Consider the following 24,901-nt stretch of genomic DNA (forward strand, 5'->3'; position numbering starts at 1 on the left):
GTGCAGTGAAATTATCCCTTTCCGTAATTTAAGCAGTGCACTTGTGTTTGCAGTCTAAAATTGTGTTTGGCTTTTCAAGTTATATTTATGCAATTCAAGGGATTATTTTTTTGAGATTCTGTGTTTCTACTTTTCTGATGCTAAAACGGCCCTTCTTTATGAAATGATAGTGTTAGGTGGTAAGCTTCTTTGGATATTTGTCTTGGATTTTTTGGTTTTGTTTTAGTGTTCTTAAATAAACAGTAAAAAGTTGGCAGCCTTCTATTGTTTCTCTTTGTTTTTTGAAAAATGAGTCTGGAAACCACTGGTGTTGTCAACGTAAACCAGCATCCTTTTTATGTTAAGATTTCTCCCATTCTGTATATACACATACATGGTGTTTTTGAAGTAGTGTTTACCTTTAACCCTTTGAAAATCATCTCTTTGAATAGTTAAAAACTGAGGCCTTCTTGAATCATGATTCTGTCATTCAAGGGATTAGTGTCTCTTCCTGGCTGTTTGACATTTATAAATTTAACCAGCCAGCCCTCTTATGTCTTTATCCTGGCCCTGTACTGGATATAGCCAAGGACAGCCATGCAGAGTTATAAATAGAATAAATGTTGCATAAATAAAATATGTTGGAAGTAGAAGATGACACAAAGACACTGAAAACTATTCGAATGTTTTTGTTTGTTTGTTTTTAATTAAGGAGAAAATCATTCTATCTTCCTCGTGTATTTATCTTTTCAGTGATTTTTTTTTCCATTTTAAGCAAATACAGTATATATTCTTAATTCACCTCCTGTCTTTTACATAAAATACAGCCTTTATACAATATCCTGCACCTTGACAGGTACTACTTTAGAGAGTGGTCCCATCTCTCTCTGAGAAGGTAACATTTGGCTGAGACTTGCAGTAGGTGAGGAAGCAAGCCCTGCAGGTATCTGGTTAGAGAGCACAGTGTTCCTGAGACAGGGCTGGGATGAGTGAATTCTGAAGACAGAGGGGCCACTGGCTGGAGGGAAAGGAGGAGGAAATGGGGTTGGACAGAGATTGTACTGGGTGATCTTTTGTAAACTGCCTTGGGAGTTCATTGGAGTGTTTTGAGCAGGTGAATGACATAAGAATTCGGTTATATTTTTAAAGTATGGCTCTGGCTATTTTGTGGCTAATAGACTGGAGGGAGGGGGGAAGATGAGACCAGAGAGATAAGCTAAGAGACCTTTGGAGTGATCTAGACTAAGAGATGTTAATGGTTTACACTGGAGTGGCAGTGTGGATAGAGTAGAAGTTATCAGGTTCTGGTTTTAAAAGATCAAGAGTTTGGGACATACTAAGTTCTAAATGTCTATTTAAACATCCAAGTGGAGATATCAAGTAGGCAGTTGAATATTCTAGTCTTGAATTTAGAGGTTTGGTTTGGACTGAAGATACTTAAATTTTAAGCATCATCAGTAGACCTAAAGATGCAGGACTGGAAGACATCGCTTAGGTTGAGAGTTCATTACTTAGGTTAATAAGAGGTTCCAAGAATTGAGACCTGATACTTACAGTGAAAGCTTAGCAAGAGAGAAGGAGCTATCAAGAAGGATTGAGAAGAGGTGGCCAGTGAGGTAATAAGTGTGGTGTCCCAAAAGCCAAGTAAAGAAAAGTATTTTTACATATAAGCAATGATCAGTCACCTATAGCGCCTTTAATCACCTAAATACTTCTTAAGAAGTCAGGCAGTATCTTCTTTCCTTCTAATCTGTCTCTGAGAAAATAACTTCATCAGATCTCACTTCGTTCTGGTTTATCAAGGGGGAATCCCATTCACAATATCTTCCCCAGAAGCTGCTTTATCTGAAGCTCTGAACAAAGTTTTCATCACGACTAGGCCTCTGCTGTTTCTTAGGTGCATGGACCTGGCTGCTGCTGCTACTGAGCTCTGAGTAGAAGATGGAGAGCTACTCAGTGAGATTTGCCATCAGGAATTGCCTACAAATCCCAAATTGTGTGATCTTTATCATGTGGCTTTCATTTCAGAAGCTCAGTGTCTTCCTCTATAAAATGAAGCTAATGAGATTCCAACCACCTCAAAGATTTATTTTGAAACAGCAAGTGAGGTAGATGTCAAAGACACATTTCTAGGTAGAATCTCCTCCCCCCATTGCCCCAAGTGTGGTACCACTCGAGAGCCTTAGACTCGAAGAAAAGTTTCGGTTCGGTTGACAAATAGAAATCTTTTTCCATTCTGTAGGAACCGTTTTTACGTCTTGCGGGCCTTCCACCTCCATAGGCAATTTCTGCACGTCATCTTATATTTTTGGGGTGGAGAAAGGGACATGATGCTAGAGAGAGGCTTTGATATCATAACTTTCTCTCACCCAAGCTCACCCTCTGATTCTAGGCTGAGTGGTAATGAGAATGAAGTCATGCCAGCTTTTAACTCGCTTTTTTCTGGCAGGTGTTTTACTGGATAAGGGTTTGTCACATGGTTCATCACACGGTTTGTCACATGCTACATGGGATAGAAAAAGTACAGATTCCAAGCTTAGGGGTTGGTTAGGGATCTTGGACTCCAGGCAGCCAGCTAGAAACTTGATTAGAGGAAGCGGATAGGGGAAATGAGCATACTTGATGATGTAAGGGTAAAATAGACAATCTTATTTTGGTAAAACGGAACATTGCAAATAGAGAACTTTCTGAAGTTATGTTTTGAGGACAATAACTTCAAAATAGCTATCTCAGGGACCTTCTATAATATGATTTGCTCTGGTCACCCTATAAATACTTCTCATTGAATAAATAATGCATTGCAAACTGAAGCCACCTGATTTTTTTCATGCTGTTTTCTTTTTCTATATATTATAAAACGAATCCTTGCACATTGCAGAAAATTTAGAAAATACCATTAAATCCAGAAGAACACACTCATAATCCCACTAGCCAGTGACACTACTGTTACATATTCTGCTTTATTCTGGTTTAATCTGGTAATATTTTATCATGAGATTGAACTTTCTGACTAATTTTTTATGAAGATATGAGAGTCCATTTTATCAAACTTATAATTTTCTTACAATTTATGGAAATTAAGAATATTTTTAAAATGGTAAACAGCCTTGCAGTGGACATTTATAACTGTTAGTTTCTGTTCAAATCAGTATTTTTCTTTGCCAATATTTCAATAAATCCATTGTATCAAAGAATAGAAATTTAGAAGTCTGAGTTCTGTTACCAAATTGCTTTCTGATTAGATGATTTTTTCCATACACACACACATACACACACGGTATCCCCCCAAAAATGTAAACACACTTTGAATGATCTATAAAAGCAGTGTTTATTAAAATACATTTCATTTTCAATACAGATACCATATACCCTAAAAAGTTTACTATATGACAAAATTCAAATATAATATCAACTGTCACTTCTTAAAAATGTGTAAAAATTTGGGAACACCTTCTTTGCTGGGCTCAGCATAAATGAAAAAAGCAAATGTTTATCAAGCATATCAGTGTGAAAAATAGAGGTAGAATAAGGGCTACTGTTCAGAGCAGGGAAGAATAACAACAGATTTATGAATCAGCTCATAGACACTGGGAACAAAAATTATTTACTACTTTTCATATTTTGAGTATGTTTCTTTAAATAATCGTATAAAAGTATCTGATCGAATTCCCCATAGGAAAAGAATATGGAATTAATGAATATATATAAGAAATGCAAGATTATTGTATCTTTTGATAGGATCCTCAAACATCTAATGGAAGCAGTAAACTAGTTCAAATAAAAAATTTAACAATAGAACTATTAATAGGCTTTCTCTAATTAATATAATATGTATTTCTCTTTCTGCTAGCATTTACCCCATAGATTGGTCTATAGTAGTACGCCAAGATTTCATCTGTTTAATATAGCCATTGGAAACCAGTTTTCAATCAAGAGTTGCAAACTACCGGAGTCAAAAACAGGAGTCACATGAAGGCAGGAATCAAACTAACTTTTTTTGAGACAATCACTGTAGACAATCACTAAATCTGTTCTATAAAACACATGTATCATTGTATTTAATAAATGCTGTCATCACAAATCAGCTGCAGAAAAACCAGACTGCTTAGTTATAGTCTGTCACAGATGACTTTGAGGTTGTTTCCTGACCTTTGGATAAACACGCGCAGACACACACACATATACTTCATCAGCCTGATGTAAGTAAAGGAGCCCTTTGCACAAGGAGTCACAGCTCCGTTACTTCCGGAGCTATGTGAGAGGGAACAAATCTTTAATCCAAGTGTCCCATTTTGCTCACTTGTAAAAGTAAAAGGCATAAGCAGTGTTATTTCTCAGGTTACTCCCCAACTTTTAAAGTAATACTGTGCATGTGAAAATATAAAACATTCTTTAGTCTTTATGGCCCATTCTGTCACAAAGAAATCAGAGTCAGGGGAACTGGAGGATGCGTGTGGTAGGTAGTGACAGAGAGGGGTGGAGTAGAAGAAGACTGGACAGGAGATAGAGGCAGGACTGAACAGAGAGAGCCCTTGGAAGGTAAAGCTTTCTGCCATATCCCGTTTGGGCTCAGAGCATTCTCTCCTCGTAGTAATTGTTGTTAAAAGTACCAATAATCTGCTTTAGCTGCTTTTTTGGCCTCCCAATGAAATGAATGTCAGTGGGGAATTGTTCTTTAGTTATACCCAGAGATTGTCTCTTTTTTTTAAAAGAGTCTCCTTCCCAGAAATATCCCCACTGCAAAGTATTTCCGGCAAACGATTACAGACCTCACGGTATTCTGGTAATGATGAGCCTGATCACTGTAAGCACCAGGAGTCTAGTGAATAATATATGAAAGAGTGGACTTACGGATATAGTAAAGTAACGGTTGAAATGGTTATTGGGTAATTTTGTCCAAAAGATAGTCCTGGTTGCTTATGTAATTTACTGATTTCTATGAATGCTGTATACCTTTATGAATGAAAAGATAAGCTCTTCATGCTCTTTTTTTTCAACACAGATTTTTTTGGGTTTTTTTGGTGTCAGCCTATTCTGCATGTTTATATTCTGTATTTATGAGGTATTTAACTCTGTAAAGCTGAGCTAACTAGAGTAGCTGCTATTAAATATGTACATATTTAAATTTAAATTAATTCAAATAAGATAAAAAGTCTTCTAAGATGCATTTGCCCTGTTTCAAATGCTCAGTCGTGTATATGTGGCTGGTGGCTCATGTATGAGACTGTGCAGATAGGGGACCTTTTGTTGCCCTAGCTTTATTGCTCATAATTTAGGCTAATAATTAACAGCTTGTTACTAGGCAGTAAACAGGTGCACTTCTGTTGTATCTAGAAAGTATATCCTTGCTTAAAACATACTCTGAGGCCTTTGAGTATGCACTTTGACTTTGATTTCAGTCTTCATGTGTTGTGCTGATACTGTGGTTGAAATGACTTACACCTACCTCCCAAACAGTGAATGTGTAAGTGACTGCAGGAGAGAGGTCGTGATGATGGGGGGGAAACAATTTTTAAAGGCCACATTAGGCAGCGATGCGCTTAAAATTCATCACAGACAAATGACAGAGCAAGAGAAATAAGAAGGATGCATATTTGGCTTTCAGGGCCTTGTGGACCCTAACTCACACTGCTTTCTTCTCACTGTCACTCCCTCCTGTGCATCCTGTTTGCACTTCTTTACGACAGTCCTGTGCTCCTTTGTCTGCTCTTAGTGATATGTGGTCTGCAAAAGTTGGTTTGACTCACAGCTGTTCAGTGAGCCCAGAGATGGTTGACAGTTCTGTCAGATTCAAGGTTTCTGACCCACTCTCTAACCCAGTTCATACATTTGCCTCATTCCTCTAGATGGGCCAACTGATTCTTGGTCTCTGATTTTAATAAAAACTGATAGTCTTACTTGTCTCTGGACTTCTCAGGGAGAGAATGTTCGAGCCTGCTGGTGGCCTAGCAGGAGAGAAGAGTAAGAGGTAGATTGAAAATGGCCTGAATTGTCTATGAACTTCTGTCAGTGTGTACTGCTCAAACAGGTAGTGTCAGAGAACGCCATCAGGTAAAAATATATTGCCTTTTAGTCATGTTCGAATTCTTTAGCCAAATCGGAGTCTGTAGGAATTGGGATCACTAGCATCATTTGAAAGTATACTGGGGGAAAAATGCAAAGGGGACAGTGGTTGTGGACAAGCCTAGACTTGGTATCTGAAAGCCCAGGTTTGGGTCCCGATGGCTGCTGTTGATCGCTGCTAGATTTGTGACCTTGGAAAGTCATTTAACTTCTGCAAAGGAAAAATGTTACTAACATGCTTAGGGGAGTAAAAGAAAAGAATGAAGTATAAGCACCTCCCACAGTTACCGGCACAAAGGAAGTACTTGATAAGTGTTTGAATCAGGTCTTAATCGACTTAATGATGCCAAACAACAATATGAATTTTTAACATGGTTGTACAGTTCCACAAAAGAGAGCCAGTCAGACTTTACGTTTTTCATAAACTGGCAGAGAAAATTTGGCAAGAACTTTTAATGTCTAGATAATTTATGGACAAGTATAATTTTGTCTCAAGCATTTTCTTCAAGCACTTTATAAAATGATTTTTATGGAGAAATGATGTTTAGCAAATCACTGATTTTCCCATCAAATCTGTTTGAAAATATTTAACAAACTCAGATATAGAATGTATGACTATTGATAGTTGGCATGTCATCTTCACTTATTTTTTATTTAAAAAATTTTTACAGTCAAACGCTATTTCAGGCGAAAGTTGTAAATTACCGTTTTTCTCAATATGTATTTGCTTTAACTTTTTTTAAGTTAGCCATATATATATATATGTATATATATATACATATATATATATATGGCAGATGATAAAGGCAAAATTTGGAGCACTCATTCCAAAATAATCATCAGTATATAGAAGCAAAAATTTTCCCAGTACCGAGTTTGTTCACACGAGCATGGAACAAGTATCTTGGTAGGTATCCAACAAAAGCACAGCTGTGGATTTATTTTTTTGGATGAGTTGTAGTTTCAAGTGGAGGTGGGGATTTAAAAGAAATACATTTTTTCCCAAGAGTATATTTCATTGTTGGTCCCAGGTCAAGTTAATTATACAGCAGAGCTGCATTTTTGAATATGTCTAAGTGATGTTTCCCTGGACCACCCAGCATCACCCTGAAACTGTTGCATCATGCTGTTCTCTTTGTTTTTTCATGTTCCTCTCTTCCCATTGTCACTGGAGTTGTTGTATTTATTTACTTAGCTTTTGTCTATTATTGCTTCTATGAAAGTAGGAACTTTTTCTGTCATGATCATCACTTTCTCCCTGTTATCTATAGTACTACTTAAATACTTGTGAATGAAGAAAAAATGATTAATTCGTTTTACAGTACTCAATATAATGGAATCCGCTTATGTAATTGATGTGTAATGTTTCTGTCCATTTTCTAGAACTTACGTAATTTTTGAGGCGAAAAACAATTTTGCGGGCGCGTGTGTATGTGTGAAGTTATTAGAACATTGTCTGGCACATAATAAATGCTGCCTATTCTAAATAAACAATTATTGAAAATTATGGCTACTGCTTTTATAACATACGATCAATCATAATTTATTCACTTCAGAAATATGTGGGGTTGAAAGGCAGAGACTTTAGTGTTGAGGATATTTTCTCTTAAGGATTTAATAAGGGGGATATGTTAGATATGAATCCTGAGTTTATACATTTGTTTAAAATTTATTCACTTATCTTTTGGGTACTTTGTATGATGGGATAAAAAGACATGGTGTTTATAGCAGCTGTGTTCGCAATTGTCAAAACTCGGAAGCAATCAAAGATGTCTTTGAGCAGGTGAATGTATACATAAACTAGGGTGCCTCCAGAGAATGGAATATTGTTGAGTGCTAAAAAGAAATGAGCTGTCAAGTCATGAAAAGGCATATAGAAACCTTGAATACATATTACCAAGTGAAAGAAGCCAATCTGAAAAGGCTACCTACTGTATGATTCCAATTATATGACATTCTGCAAAAGGCAAACTATGGAGATGCTAAAAAGATCAGGAGTTGGTGGGGGAGGGGAGAATAGGTGGAGCACAGAGGATTTTTAGGGCAGTGAAAATACTCTTAATACCATAATGATGGATACAGGCCATCATACATTTGTCCAAACCCATAAAAAGTACACCACCAAGAATGAACCATGGTGTAAACTATGGACTTCAGGTGATGATTTCGGTGTAGGTTCAACAGTTCTAAGAAATGTACCACTGGTGGAGATGCTGGTAATGGGGGAGGCTGTGCATTTGTGGGGTCTGGGGGTACTGGGAACTCTCTGTACCTTTCCCCTCAGTTTTGCTGTGAACTTTAAACTACTTTTAAAAAGTCTTAATTTAAAAAAAAAATTTTGAAAAGACATGATAGAAGTTATAAAAACTAATAGGGCAGTTGATGCAGTAACTTAGTTCATTTCCGTTTATAAGCTTTACTGCTGGTTCACAGTACAGTTTTGAGAGGTGAACTTTATCACTCTTTCCCCCTTGTTGTAAGTTTTTATTTCTTTCTTTCAGGAAAATCACACCTTTCTCCCACTATTTATTCATTCAGGAAATACAGAGCTAGCTAGGCAGTGGGCCAAACCCATGGAGGTCATTGGCGCCCTTTCATACCTCTTGGTACCAGAAGAAACATTGTCACATGGCTGCGTAAATATAATACTTTATTAAAGTGAGAATTGCACAGGTTAAAGGAAAGCATTTTCCACTGTGCAGATGGATGGTCCTAATGTGCAGTCAGTTATTTCTTTATCTGCAAGAGCAGTAGTTGTGGGGTAAGAGGTTCACTCCTGGAAAGCCATCTGGTGGTGAGTCAGCCAGAAGCCTAAGGATGGACTGCCCATAACATGTGTTTTAGCTCAAGTAATTGCATACACTGAAGGTCATTTATGTAACGGTTGGGTTTTTTCCCCCCCTCAAAGCTAATAATCTGAGTAAACAGTTCCTTGCCATGGGCTCCGTGATGTTTTATTGTAATGTTATATGTCAAGTACACTTTGGTTGCCTCCCTCACAGCTCTAGATAGTAATTAAGATCACTCAGACTTTTCTTGCCATCAATCCTCAATTTGAATTATAAGTGATTGGAAGCAGCTTTTTAAAATATAAATAAACAAAAGCTGTAAAGTGTATATGATGTTGAAATTTAGGAGTATAGTAAAGCTGTGTACTCTGCTAAATATCTGCAGAGTTTTTGTTCTTTAAAAGTTTAAGCTTAAATATTAAATTTTTACTGCATAGATCATGAAATGAGCTCTGATCTAACAGAATAGTCCATTTTTAAAGTTAATTATAGCTACTAGGAACATAGAAAAAGGACTGTGATGCTTATTCAGTGTTTACCTCCATCTGACCTCCAAATGTCAGAGCTTTTTAAGCTTTGGACAGAAGCTGCCTATGACAAGGAGATACAGAGGAAAAAAAGGCGATGAAATGAGGGGGGTGGGCAGTAACTAGGATTTAATAGCTAGTTTTAACTGTAGCAAAGGTTCAATCACTAATTTTTAACCTCTTATCCCTGGAGATTTCAAGATTATTTTACCTCAAGAAGACTTGTAGCAGCTCCAGAGCTACTCATTCATTCATTAAAAACAGGTTTTCAGACACTTACTAGGAGTGAAACATTGGAGTAGGCTCTGAGGTGAAGAAATGTCTCTGGGTTTCAGATCTGCACCTACTTGGAATTAGACTACCCCCAGTGTTCCTATCCCAATCTGGGGTAAGGACGACAACTTGTTTGTTGTAGTGTCACCTTAGGCTTACCAATCTCATGACATCTTTTGACCAGCATTCCCTAGGACAGAGTTCTCTGTAGCAAGGTTTTCTCGCTTGCTTGTTTTGTGCACCCTAAATGCTCAGAGTACCTGGATTTGGTAGGTTTCTCAATAGTGTTTACTGAAGAAAGGGGGGTGGAGGAAGACAGACATTTCCTGCCTTCAAAGAGCTCACCAACTAGAGACAAATTATGTAGTAAGAGTGCCATATCCTTAATGCCATAAATTATAGTTTAAATTATAGCATAATAGGTGTTTGAACAAAGTATTTTAGTGCTACAGAGAAAAGAATTTTTGTGCTGCCATGGGGAAAGACTTAGAGGAAGGCAGTGTGTTAGTTTTTGTACTTTTTAATACTCTGGGATTTCTTAAGTGTTGAAATTAAGAAGCACAGAAAATAGAGACTAATAAAATTTTATATTATATCTAGTCTGCATATCTAACATTGTAGACCTTTAAGATGAAAGACTAAGAACATCAGCGTCAGGGAGTTAGGTACTGAATGGAAGATTTAAAAATCAACATAAATGGACCACGTCAGTCAGATAAGCTGAAAAGGGAATAAGACTTTTAGCTTTACAGAAAATATTTGCCTGTTTTGTTGAAATCCATTGTTTCATTGAATGTGTAGGTAAATTTATAATATATAGTATTTTTACCCTAACAGAATTCTGCATTTTACAGGATTTTGCTTTAATGCATAAATATATTTCTTATTGCAGAATATTTCATTTCACTGTAGTACAGTTTGCTTCTAATTAAATTGTATCAGAATGTACCATTTTATGGAAAAACATTTACAAGTACTATTTTTTTATTTCATAAGAAAAAACGATTGAGTAGATACTGTCATCATTCTCATTTTATAGAAAACTAAGGGACATAGTAAGTAACTTGCCAAGGTCATGCAGAGTAAAAAGTGGTGGAAACAGGAGTCAGACTCTTACCTGTCAATCTGTCTGACTCCAAGGTTTATGTTCTTAATAACATAGCCACACCCTCTAGGACAATAGTTCTTAAAGCTAGGTCCCATAGGCCTCTGAGAGTCCCTGAAACCACTTCAAGGTCACAAAGTTCAAACTATTTTTATAATAATATGAAAACATTATTTGCTTTCTTATTGTATTGACATTTGAACTGATAGTACAGAAAACAATGGTGGGTAAAGTTGCTGGCTCCTTAGCATAGAGCGGACATTAGTACCAAATTGTACTGATAGTAATTGTATTCTTCACTGCCATGTACTTGCAGTTAAAAAAAAAAAAAAAAAAAAGCCAGTTTCACTTAAGAATGTCCTTGATGATATATTTAAAATGTTTAATTTTATTTAGTCTTGACCTTTGAGTCACATCTTTTCATATTCTGTAGGACTAAGTGAATGCACACATAAAGCACTTATGCTGTATACCAAAGTCCATGATTGTCTCAAAGAAAAGCATTGTGTCATTGTTTGAGTTGCAAGCCGAACTAGCCACTTTTCATAGAACACCATTTTTACTTGAAACAGTGATTGACAAACTGTGGTTTGTAGCCTTGAGTGCAGGTGCTTTTCAACTTATGATGGGGTTATATCCCAATAAATCTGTCTCAAATTGAAAGTATCATAAGTCCAAATGCATTTAATACACCTAACCTTCCGAACATCATAGCTTAGCCTACTCTACCTTAAATGTGCGCAGAACACTTATTTTGACTTACAGTTTCATCTCAAGAGTAATTACCTTCCTTCTTTTTGTCACCAGAAGCAAAAGACATGTTTTGTAGACATGATGGGATTCAAAAACACAAAACACAATTTCCAAAAAATGACACCCTCAGCACAGTGAACTGTAGAGTACCAGTTGTTTATCCCATTACATGGCCAGCTGGGAGCTGTGGCTGGCTGCCGCTGCCCAGCCTCACTGGAGAGTATTGAACTGCATATCTCTAGCCCAGGAAAAGATCAAAATTCAAATTTTGAAGTAATCCACTCTTAGTGGAGTCTCTGGACTTACTTCACTAATGAGAATTTAGTAGATATGTCATTTCCTGGGACCTGTGGACTGTGTGTAGTCAGGTAAATGTCGAATGCAGTTCTATTCTTAGACCTATTTATAGGGTTTGGTGATTGGATGCTAAAGCTAAAAATATCTGAATGTGTGTTTCTCTGAATCTCTCCCCCTCTGCAGGATGACGTAGCTTTGCCAAAGACTTAGAAGCTAAGCAGAAAATGAGCTTAACATCCTGGTTTTTGGTGAGCAGTGGAGGCACTCGCCACAGGCTGCCACGAGAAATGATTTTTGTTGGAAGAGATGACTGTGAGCTCATGTTGCAGGTAATTGCATCAGCCTTCTATATGTGTCTACTCAAAACCTAGAACTGGTATAAAATACTTTTCTACTTCTTTGGGGAACAACCTTACATAGATTTCAGCTTTCTGGCTCTCCCTCTTTTAACTCTAGCTACCAGTTTAATTAACTTTCTCCTCCTTGAATCATTTAAAAATAAGTTCTAAGTCTTGGGAATTATATTTTGAAAACTGAGAGCCCAAGTGTAGAGAAGTTTATTCTTAAGTAAGAAGTTTCATATTAAGCAGTGTTAAAATAAGACTTGTGAGTAATTCATAAAATTAGCATAGCATGGAATAAACTGAATTTTAATCATGGACACTTCAGTGATACTATTATTAGTCTCACTGCTTCTTTTGGAGATGTTCATTGTGATACCTTCCAGTAGGTTGAGCATAATTGAACATCTTTGATATTTACTGGACTTGCTTTAAAGGAGTTACTTCTAAAAGATACTTGTAAGATATTTTTGAGTGAGATGAGTAGCAGAAAAATGGATCTTTAGGTTTTTCAAGATTAGATATTTTAATAGATCCTGGCAGTCTAGAATAAAGTTTTATCCCCTTGTTTCTTCCCTACCCCCCCCTTTTTGGTTAAAAACTGTAAATGAAAATTTAGAACAGAAATATTTATTAGCCTATTGGTTTTCAACTGGGGGATCCTGCCTCCCCAAGGACATTTAGCAATATCTGGAGACATTTTGACTGTTACAAATGGTGGACGTTTAGAGGTTGTTGCTACATGTAGCAAGTAAGTGACCAAGAGGGTAGGGGTGCTCCTAAACTTTCTGCAGTATACACCATACTTTTTCCCACCATTACCAAATACAACAGAATTATCTGGCCCAAAATATCAGTAGTGCTGAGATTGAGAAACCCTGAATTATCCCTAGAGGAATCAAATTTGCATATGCTTATTACTTTAAAACTAAAGAACTTATTTTATAGTTTTTAGACAATAAAAGTAAAGCCACTGTCTGGCTTTATGGGTAGATGAGTAAGTTGTGTATACGATGACACCTTAAATAAATTCAGTGACAGAAATAGAACAGTACAGACACTTTCTGGGCTACTCAGTGAGATGGAGTAGCAACTCAGTGAGATGGTGAGCGTGGCAACTGAGAACAAGGCAGTAATAATTCTGTTTGGATATAGGCCCATTGGAACTGGACCATATCTTAGGTTCAAATCGGGGGTACATTCATCAGAGAGTGGAAGAGGTACTTTCCATGTGTCATCCCAAGAAATGTGGGAATGTCTGGTTTAGAGCTTCCTGGATTAGTATCTTCTTACATGGAAATAAAGAATGTTATAAATGGAAGCTGAGAGTCCAAGGAGACCAACGTGGGTCCCCATTCATGAAAAGCTACACAGAGGAAGAACTCTGCAGAGGGTCACTTTTGAGTATGCATTGAGCACTGATGTTGTTAAATTGTATGACGTGTCATCATTTGGGAGATCTGTGTAACTCAGGGAACCATTATTTTCCAGGTGTTAGAGAGCCTTGTGTGCTATATTCTATATATTTCACCTTAGCCAGTAAGACTATTGAGGAACTTTTAAGCAGGGCACCGGTACCTTTTCTGATCCCACCTGACATCCTGACTCCTTCACTTGTCAATCCCCAAAGTTGGAATGGCTTCTCAGTGCAGTGCGCTGTTGTTCTTGTATGTCTTTAGTGTGCTTTACAGTTTGAGTGGTTTTTAGATTTAATGCACATGTTTTACAGTGGATACAGCTGTAATTTGCCATAATCCATGGTTTTTCAGGTAAACTGTAAAGAAGTGGCGGTGATACTACTCTTTATAAAGTTCCTATTAATTCTGATATTTGCAAATTGTCCTAGAGAAATCAAGATTTCAGAGAAAATAAAATGATACTGGAAAACAACCTTTAGAACTTTTGGGAAGATTAAGAGTGTATGTGTGATTGTTTGGGTTTTGTTGGAAGATTGTTTTAAGTCACACACTGTTTCTTCCTAGTGTCAGCTACTTTAGGATAGAGATTTGTATCCTAGAAAGAAGGCCTAAAACTTTTTCAATATGGAATTTAAGCTAACTGGGAAAGAGCTTTTAATTTTATAATATTTACTTGGAAAGGTTCATTTCATCTAGGATTTACATCTGTATTGTTATTTTATTAGATGCTAACCTGTTCCTCCATATGTAGCTAGGAGGTAGGCTCTGTTTGTTTGCTTTAGCTAAAAATGTCAGAAGTTAACATTTCCCCAGAAGCCTTTGTTTTTCTCTCCCCTGTTGTCTCTTGCCTTTCGCTAGAGACTCCTTCTTAAATAGTCTGAGTTGGTTTTTTTTTCCATTGTAATCCCTTATTGTGTGTGTGTGTGTGTGTGTGTGTGTGTGTGTGTGTGTGTGTGTGTGTGTGTGTATAAAAATTCCTGTTAGGATGGTGAGGCCTGGGGGAGGGGAAGCATTCTATAATTCTATGAATTTTAGTTCTCAGTCTTTGAGTGGGGCTGTGACCTTCATAGGTGCATCTCACCTTTTTTTTTGTCTTCAGGTGAGACAGAAGGGCTAGAGGAGGCTGGAGTTGGGCATTTCCATTCCCCTATGTCTTAGAGTCTGGTGAAAGCCTTGTTGGTTGAGTGCTGGTAAAGTTGTTTCCCTGGAGGGCAGGCATTGGTAAGAACAGAGTGCTCTGGATGTATTTCAATGTGGTTACTTTCCCCTCAGCCCTCCTGCAGCAGGAGAAGATTTTTCTGTCTTCACCCTGAGATCCTTGTGGGTCTTCTGAAGAGAAAACTAATGAAAAAGTGATGTCCCCTCAAGGCTGTGCCCCTAGGTGTTTTTATCTCTTGGTCACACTCAAGTCTCCAGCAATTAGTCACAGTCACTTACCTGTAAGTTTTCCCACCAGTTGCTGGCTGGGGTAATGGTTTCTGCTTCCAGTAAGCTGTGATCCTCTGTGTTTGCCTGTCTCTCCAGTTTTTAGGTTGGTAATTGGTCTTATGACCTCAATTCTCTGATTAAAATAAGATGAGATTTTGATTTTCAGTTTGGTCAACTTTGTTCTTGCAATGGGTACAGTGACTTCCAAGCTCTTTGATGTGTTGGACTAGACACTGGAAGTCACATCTCCTCTCCATTTTGGGTACTTCTTTTGCTTAGAGCATGTCGAGGTTCACATAGTAACCCTCCAGTAAACGGTTATTGAGTTCAGATTGAGTGGTTCTCAGACTATTTCTTTCTGTGATTGTACTGTATTTGTTTTCTTTCAATAAAAGTTTCCACAAGCTTGTAGTTTATCTTTCAGATGCTCCCATCTGCAAACAGCTCACTAAGCTCTGCAGGAGGAGGGAAGAGCTTTAAAGAGACTTAGAAACAATTTTCAAAAATCAGTTTGTCATTTGAATTCCTTTTCTGACTTTCTCCTTTCCTCTCAGTTTTTTCATGAATTCCAGTTTTAGGATTCATGTTTGAAGTGAGGATAATTTTATTCAGGAACATGACACCTTGTGTCCCTTTTCTCTAAGTCTCTGGACTCCTTATACGAGTTATGTTGTGGTTTTCAGTATTAAAAGAAGAAAATGCTATAGGGTAAATTTTTTTTTTACGATATACATAAAACATTATGAAATTATAATTCACATGATTTCCATGTAACAGTTTCACATTATAAAAAAGTATTCATACATTCAACATTTGCTGATTTAAATTCTCTCAAGTAGAATGTGTGAATTTGGTAGAAAAGAATGTCTTGAAATTATAGCTGCTTTGCTCTTTCGGGAGTGACGCCAAATTTGTGTTGTATAGTAACAGTTTAAAAGTCATTTAATCCACTTTTACTTTGCTATTTCCCTATATTTATCTAGTAACTTATTAATATAAAGTATCTAGCCAGAAATCTTTGTTAGTTATTTATTGTTATTTTCTTATATTTATTAAGTTTAAAAAATGCCTTTCAGTCTCGTAGTGTGGATAAGCAACACGCTGTAATCAATTATGATGCCGCTGCAGATGAGCATTTGGTAAAAGACTTGGGCAGCCTAAATGGGGTAAGTTAAGAGTTTATTTTTTGTCTTATTTGATTATCAGTTTAAGGTTGTAAGAAGACAAATCCGATTACATTTCCGACTTGTGTTCTATTTCCCTTAGTTTGCCTTTTACTTTTAAACACTAGGTACATAGCACTTTGGGGGACCATACAGTAGAATAGAAAACTAGCCCATGTTCCCAAGAAACTGTATAGGCAGTAAATACAAGAATTCAGAAGGTCGTTGGTGATTATCTGTAATGTTTAAGAAAGTCTCCTTTGAGGAGATGAGATGAAAGGTTGACCTCACTGAGTGGCTTAAATTTATCTGTGGGAAAACAGTCAAAAGCCGTGGCAGTAAGAATGCAGAAAAGCATTCCTGGGAGACAGAGAAGTGTGGCTTAACTTTAGAAAATAAAGGGGGAGTAAATTGGTGCTAGATGGTGAAGGACCTAGGACCTCGATACCATAGCACAGAGAAGTGAAACATGCCCATTTCCCTGAACAAATACGATCTAAACACCAGTGTTCATTACTGTGGCTTTGAGTCCCACTTTGAAGACATTTTTGTGTTACTGCAGTGAGTTTTTTCCCTAATTCTTCATCTGCTCACTCTACACGGGCAGAATATAAATAGCTACAGAATAAGAAAAAGCTGAGGTATCGAATAATTTCTTGGTTTTTTTCTCCATTTTCTTAATGGCTCTGCTAACTAAGCAAATACAGTATTGTTCATATCGGTGTTGTTGAATATCTTAAAATGAATGTAACAGAAACGAAATGTATCCCAACTGGTTCTAACTGCTACTGCTTTTCAAAACATGCATTAAATATTATATGCAAAAACATATGCAGAAAATTGGCAAATACTGCAAAACACTTTTTCTTGCTCTGAATTGGCCTGCTACCGAAGGACTTTTATGTTTACTCTTGAGATAATTTTTTTGTCGGTGTGTTTTTCTGTTGGTTTTATGCAGCCTTTATTTGTTTCTCATGGCACATAGGACTAAGTGTATATTCTTCAGGTTTGAACTGAAATATCTCACATTTGGCATCCCCCGCATTTCCAGATTCAGGCTCCATCACACTTTCCCTTGCCATACCTCCAAACAGCAGTTCATACTATACTGTCTCCTCCAAATAATTTGTTAGAGTTTCTGCAGCCTAGTGCTTCTCCCATCTGTCTTTTCATTTATAAAATCCGTACTTATTTTTAAAAGTAAAACCCAAATTCCACTTTTTCATGAAGGAAGCAAAGAAAAGGTACTTAGGAATATTAACTTGCCAATGTTGTTAACATGTTGAATGGATTAAAGTATCAAGAGATAGGCAGACTAGGTAGAAACTTTTATTTTTATTTCTTAATATTTTTAAAGATTTGTTTAATTGATTCTTTTAGAGAGAGGGGGAGGGAGAGAGGGAGAGAAAGAGAAACATGGATCGGCTGCCTCCTGCACGCCCCCTACTGGGGATCGAGCCCGCAACCCGGGCATGTGCCCTGACCGGGAATCAAACCGGCAACCTTCCAGTGCATGAGATGATGCCCAACCAGCTGAGCCACACCGGCCAGGGCTAGAAACTGTTTTAACATGAGGCATATAAGTAAGCAAGCGGTTTTGATTCCCAGCTCCTATCTGCAGAATTACTGTCTTCCTTCTCTGCACCTATAAACCTTTGTGTTAATTCCTTGTTGGGGTGCCGATTCTCAGTCTTGTATTAAATCTACTTTTGCACTCTGTCGCTGTGCTGCACTGTGAGCTCCTGAGCAGTTCCTGTGTCCTTTGCTTTTTATAAATAGACCACAGTGCCTAGCTCAGGGCTCTGCACGGTGTATGAGCCCACTAAATCTTTTTCGAATGGAATTAATTTTCTATATGAAGGCATTTACGAACTTTAAATCTACTTCTGTACATAGAATATTTTAATGATGTCGCATTCTGTTTCTAAGTCTAGAAAGTTTTCATCTTGACCACAGGGCTGTTCAGAGGTATCTTTACATTATTATCTTGGAAAATTAGAAGTGAGAGTCACATCACAGTGTAATTTGTAAGAGACTATGACCAAATATAAAAATTATTTGGTGTTGTTATAAAACCAGGTGAAATACTAACTTCTAAGTTTCTCTAGGCTGTCCTTTCTCATAATTTGATTATATTGAAGAATTTTATGAAATACAGTAACTCACACAGAGCAACATCGGCATTTTGAGCTTGAAATCAGGACCTGGATTTGAATCTCAGCCTGTAATTTACCAGTGGTCTAACCTGGGTCAAACCACTTACTCTCTCTGAGCTTCAGTTTCCTTAGATATTAGTTCCCATATTAGTTCCCAAAGTTGTATGAAAATGTAATGAGTTGACATTTATGAATTTGAAGACTCAATGCAAACTTTAGTTACCTTGCTTCGGCTTTAAAACAGTGAAACAGCAATTCTTGCTCTATAGTGTTGAAATGATTAAATGTGACGATACATGTGGGGATATGCCTGTTACAGAACCTCAAAGCATCACACGAATGATAAATGTACTGTCACCCAGCTGACAGCCTAGGAAAAATGCCAGAACTGACTCTGGTAGCCAAAGTCTGTGAACTACCAACTGTCACACATTTTATTCATAAGAGAATGTGTAGACTATTGTTCACAGCCCACTTACTCCTAATATTCATATTATTCTAGAAATGTGAGCATTAGGTCAAAAGGAGTCATTTCAGAAGTCAAGGGATACGTGTACTGGTTATGATTCAGCTTGGGATCATACAAGTGATGTAACCTTAGACAGGTTGCTTAATTCTTCTCTTTCTCAGTTTTTAAAATAGAAATAGCAAACGGGTAGTCCTCTCAGGTTGTTGTGAAGCTATAAGTAAGTTAATATAATTTTAACCACTTTTAATAGTAAGCGTTCATGTTAGTTTTTATTATGGTAAGAAAAGCAGTTATACAAGTTTAGCACCCTGTAGCCTTTATACTTTTCCAGAAATACACTGTTGTGTTTTTTTAAAAGCATTTACCAGCTAAGCTCCATTTATAAATCACTCTGCCTGTGACCACTTCCACTCCTTCTTTCTTTAATTTTACCCTAAAATATATTCCCAAGAGACCTTGATCTACACTTGGTGTTGTTGCTACCATAAGCAAGGTCGCTCTGCCTGGGGAGGCAGAACTGGACCTGTAGCTGATATACCGAGTCTTTTCCCTGCGAGCCCCTGAGGCTTCTGTCCAGGACAACCCTGGTTTGCCTTCTGTTCTCCTGCCTCCTCCCTCCCTTGCAGCATCGCCCCTCTGACAGCACCAGGCCCTGTGGTACCACTCGCAGCCATTCCAGCTCCGCCTGTTGTTACGAGGCTGCCCCCCAGCTCCCTGCGTCCACACTGGGGTTCCTGGTGGCATCAGACCAGTGCGGTGTGGAATGTGGCAGATACAGAGGAATGGTTGGCATAGCAGAGGAGCCTTGTCCCTGGCAGTGTGGTTGAAGTGGCTGCGCTCCTGGCCATTCCGTTCCGATTTCCAGGAGCATTAATGTGATGCGTGGTGGTTATAAGAGTTTATGCTTTCAACTGTGTAATTTAGTTGCATGTAAATTAAGTAAGTATCTCGTTTGGTTTGCTTCTGTGGGGTTCGTGGTTCGCATGGGGGAGTTTGGGGAGCTGCCTGGCTTGGGCACCCAGGCTTCCTTGGGTGGAGGGAGCCTGGGATGTGTAGTTCAGAGGCCTGAGTCTGAATTCCACGGTTCCTCTGAACTCAAGGTCTCCGTTGTTACTTCCCCCTCTGTGCCTCCTTGTCCTCGCCCATCCTGCCTACGGGGTAGTCTGATCAGATGGCGCACTAGAAAGCACACCTTTGTCTTTGCATGTTTAATTTATTAAAATGCTTTATAATTGCTGTAAGGAGAGGACTTTTTGCATGTTTGCTCTTTGACATTTTCTCTCCTCCTTTCAGGAGACTCTGTTTCCCCCCCGATGTTTTCACTTCGTTTTTGTGAGATGAAATTTGTGTCTGGCTCATATTTCCTAAGCCTTTTTAGACCTTAGGGAATATTCCTGTCATAAATGCCACATGTTAAAATTATATATTTGTTGATCTCTGAAAGTACCTAGTCCATGTGTTTCACACACAATAGGTACTTAATATTTAAGAGAGTTGAGCAATCTTGAGCTTTAAAATGGATCTTATAGGTCATCTTAGGCCTTTTGAGTAACTATGATGTTTTAGGTTGAGGTATGTATTTTTTTAATATATCTTTATTGATTTCAGAGAGAGGAAGGGAGAGGGAGAGATAGAAACTTCAATGACGAGAGAGAGTCCTTGTCGGCTGCCTCCTGCACGCCCCCCGCTGGGGATGGAGCCCGCAACCCGGGCCTGTGCCCTGACCAGGAATCGAACCACGCTCTCTTGGGTCCTAGGTCGATGCTCAACCGCTGAGCCATGCCAGCCAGGCAAGGTTGAGACACTTTAAAATAAAATTGGCCTAGAACTGTGGCATCACATACGCAATGCACCTAATTGTTTCTCTTCTGCATACTGCACATCAGTGAATGAATCTTTTTCTTTTATTCTTTCTTTCCTGTCATTTTCCTCAGCTTTTTGTTTTGTAATTATATATAGGATATTTTGGTAAACTCAAGATATAAGTATTAAAACACTCTAAAATACTCACTTTGCAAATGAATCTGAAATTAGAGTTTTAATGCCCGATGCCTTTGAATTTTCTTGGGATTAACATTTCAGCCTTCTGAGAAGCACGTTGGAAGCTTGGGATTTAGGGTTACTCATGAACCAGCCATACTGGGGTGTGCTCTGGAGCTGTAGCCATATGCCACTTTCTCTACTTACTCCACTTATCTGTGCTCCAAATAAAGGTCACAGCTTCTAATTTTCTTTTGTAAACTTAGAAACTGCTCTCTTTGGTGTTGCAAAGTGTCGGTTATGCATAGGGATTTGAGAATCTGATCATAACAACATAATCCCTTCTACATTTTACTGAATGTCGTTCAGGACCCTTCTGAACTCCCTCATCATGGAGGGAGCCTTCCCAAGTAAGGCATGTGGCCATCTCAACTGTAATAACAGAAGATGGAAAAATTGAATTCAAAGGGAAAGAGTAAAGTAATTTTTAAAGTTCTAACTTATCAAAGAAAACCTTGTTGGGTATTTTGTATGATGTCTGGATCCTGGGCAATTAAGTGTAACATTGTTCTGTGTTCTGTAAATCTAGAAATTCTACAATTTCTAGATATCTAGGTCTTAAACTTCTAGAATGCTGGGAATAACTGTCATCACTATTTGCCATCTGTGTCTAGTGACCCTTTGACTTTTTACAAATGATTTATAGAATTAAGCAAAAAAGATAATGAAAAACAATGTGAAATTTTAATAAAATATTAGGCATGACAGACTCTAATTTTTATTCCATATTTTTCTGGTTTTGAAAGGTATATAATACACAAAATGGTTTATGTTCTTCAAATGCCACTAACTACTCGTTTGTCATGGCATTCGACTGGGATAGATACATCCATTTTATAAATGTCAAATCCAGATTTCAAGTACATCTCTAGCTGGTATCTCATTTTTCATTATTTCCAGTTGTTCTTCTTGCATTGTCAAAATTTTATTAAGAGGATGACCATCTTCTACAATTACAGAACATTTCTTATTTTCAGATTTATAAACAACAGTTAGAAGAATCACGCAATATTTTTCAACAGGAACTAACCTAAACCATTATGTATTTAAAAAATGTTTTATAACTGGATTTTTCTTTTCTTTTTCTTATGCTTGTGATCTGACCATTATATAAAGACCTTCCTTGAGCATTTGTCCACTTACAGACTCAACCAAATAAGTGTTGGAACACAAGCATCAAAAAAGGAAAGAATCGGGTCCAAAATATTGTTTTAATACATAATGGTTTAGGTTCGGTTTTTCTTGAAAATATTGCATGATTCTTATTGAATGGCTAACTGGATGAAAAGTGCCCTGTAAGTATTTTGTCCTTAAAGCTTTCTTCTCGTTTCTTGTGTTGGAGAAGTTCTTTCGCTGGAGAAAATTCATCTAGGATTATCTTTACCCGAAGACTCATGGTCTGATACTTTGCTCACATTATTAGCAGTTTTACCTTTGTTAGTATAGACTAGGGTGCTACTGTCTACCTCTATGAATTTATCTTGTAACTGTGAAATATCTTCCTGTTTTCTTCCCCTTTCCTTTATGCACATTAAATAAAAAATGCTGAATTCTCAGTTGATTGCTAAACAAACAAAAAAAGGGACAAAGATTGTGTGTGTCTCCAGATGTCTTTTATATTTCTTGGAAAGATGGTGCAATATTTTGGGCAACGCAGTAAGGAAACTGAGGCTTGGTGCAATAAATGGTGATTTATCTCATGATTGCACCATCCTGCGCATCTCTGCTTACTCACTACAGTTGCCACTAGCCCTGTGTGGCTGGTGAGCACTTCAAATGTGAAGCCTTAAAAAAAGAATGTAAACAGTCTTGTTAATTTTGTATCCATTATCTGTTGAAATGGTACTATTTTGGACATGCGGATCAAATGAAAAGTATTTATTAAAATTAATTTTGCCTCTTTCTTTGTAACTCTTGAATGTGCCCACTAGAAAATTTAATAGTACATGTGAGGCTCGCAGTATATTTCTGTTGGGTAGTGTTTATGTTAGGTAATGCCTTTGTTGTATTCTCTTGCTTTGGTCATTTTAGCATAGTTAGAAATAATTGATGAGTAATGGGAAAATAATTACAGGATAGTGAAATACTAGAATGTTTTATGATACAGAAAAAATAAGATCTCATATGTGTCTTAGATTCATAAAAGGGTCCAAAGGACTCATCACAACTGTAAAACAGAATGACTTTTATTCAATTTTTTAAAAAGTAGGTTTTCTTTTTGTTCTTTCGAAAATTCTAAGAATAAAACTAATGAAATAGCAATCCTCAGAAATAGTTAGAATTGTCCAAAGAAGCTAAAACTGAGTGCAGTGCATTCTGATGACATGGAGAGTTAAGGACCCTGTACCGTTTGCCAGCCTTAGATTAGGAGCTGTTCTTGGCACCATTGTTAGGTGCTGGATTTGTCTTGGCTACGGTAGGGTGGACCTCAGAGCTGCGACCTGGTTCTCTGTGTGTTACTATAATAGAGAGAAAGGGCTTAGTTTAGAATATTTTATCAGCCTATAAGGTGCACGACACATTTTGTGCTACACACACTGTATTAAGCCACCATATGGTATGTACTTCTGAGCATCAGTTTTCAGTATTTGCTTGTCTGAAATGTGATAATTAATGCTTCATATGTAACCTAACATCTGGGTTTTTTCCTTGTAGACTTTTGTGAATGATGTAAGGATTCCAGAGCAGACTTACATCACCTTGAAACTTGAAGACAAGCTGAGATTTGGATATGATATCCTTATATGATTTTGTGTATTTATTAAATTTATTCAAAAATCTTTACTCTGGTGTACATTAACATTTCTTGAGACATAAAAATTCACAAGATAGCCATGCTAGAAGACTCTGTGTATTCCCCTACCGAAATACATGTTTAAAAATAATATCTCTATATTTTCGTTACTATGTTTGTTCCTAAAAATAATCCTGGAAAAATTTATGGACTCTGCACCCCCCACCCTCTCTCTATTTTTAGCAGAGGTCTTCCTGCAGTGCTATTACATAGGTAATTTGGATATCAAAAAATGTAACTGCAGAGAGGACAGGGGAGTATTTAATATTAGCCCAGCTCAGAGATTTTCTTTTTTGGTTGGGTGATAATGTCACCAACGAATTTAACCCTGCCTTGCCTTTCATTCCTTCTCTTACTCCATTTTATTTATTTCATCTCTTTGCCTATTTAATTCAAAAATTTTTAGTATCTTATGTCTTCTAAGACCTACGCTCTCCAGTTAAGTACATTAGGCACTTAGTGTGTATCGTAAAATCTTTTGTTTAAAAATAGGATTCTAAGAACTGACCAGGGTCATGACTGTCCTACCGAGAATCACTAGTTTAGAGATGGGATGTAATTAATTAAAGAATAAAATTTCCATCTATACAAAGCAAAAAGCTTTGTAAAAAGGACTATTTATATTTAAAATTCAAATATTACACATTATACCAAATGGGTGTTTTTTTTTAGTTTTAATTTTTTCAATTACTCCATTTACCTGGAATTTGATATTAACGAATATATTAAATGTATTGGCAACTTGGAAGGATTTTTATCACTAGCAGAGAAAATGTAGTTTTAGATAAGTAGAGTTGATATTCGGATAAAGTAAATGTACTAACACTTTAAAATCATTCTTAGAGCATAATTAGTTTTTATTTTATATTTAACTTAAACTTTATGAACAAATAGTGTTGTAGCACATCACATAACCTGTACACTCGGAGAGCCAAAGGAACATGTGAAAAGTGAAGCCACTCAACATTAACACTTTTTGAATTGTATATTTTAAATCCCTTCTAAAATATGTATCACATAAAATGATTAAGAATTGGCATTAAAACCTTGATTTATGGGTCATTTTCCACCAGCATAATAAGTTTCATAAAAAAATAAATATAAGTATACATCATATTTAAGTACCTCCTTAACCGTTTGGCACCAGCTGTTTCAAAACATGAGACAATAGTAGGAAATAAGGGTAGTGATTGTGATTTATCCAGACTCGGAACGCTGTTTGCTTGGCAGTCCTGATTATGGCTGCTGAAATGACCCAGAGGGTACGCACATAATTAAAAAGTCACCCCTCATCCGAAGAAGTTAA

General features: G+C 37.2%; 1 protein-coding gene across 19 annotated transcripts in view; it reads left to right on the forward strand.

Moving 5' to 3' along the window:
* Positions 1 to 24,901, forward strand: part of CEP170 (centrosomal protein 170) — an 83,700-nt gene that overhangs the window by 4,225 nt on the left and 54,574 nt on the right. For 18 of the 19 annotated variants that reach the window (XM_081124006.1, XM_081124005.1, XM_081124010.1 and 15 more), the window contains exons 2-4: positions 11,970 to 12,115; positions 16,050 to 16,139; positions 23,457 to 23,535. In XM_081124006.1, the coding sequence (XP_080980132.1) occupies positions 12,011 to 12,115; positions 16,050 to 16,139; positions 23,457 to 23,535 (274 nt within the window). In that variant the 5' untranslated portion in view covers positions 11,970 to 12,010. Of the gene's footprint in view, positions 1 to 9,675; positions 9,747 to 11,969; positions 12,116 to 16,049; positions 16,140 to 23,456; positions 23,536 to 24,901 lie in introns of those variants that run through there. The other variant, XM_081124012.1, reaches the window with a different exon arrangement.

This window comes from Miniopterus schreibersii (genome assembly GCF_964146895.1).
Source record: "Miniopterus schreibersii genome assembly, chromosome: 21".
NCBI classification, from domain to species: Eukaryota; Metazoa; Chordata; class Mammalia; order Chiroptera; family Miniopteridae; genus Miniopterus; species Miniopterus schreibersii.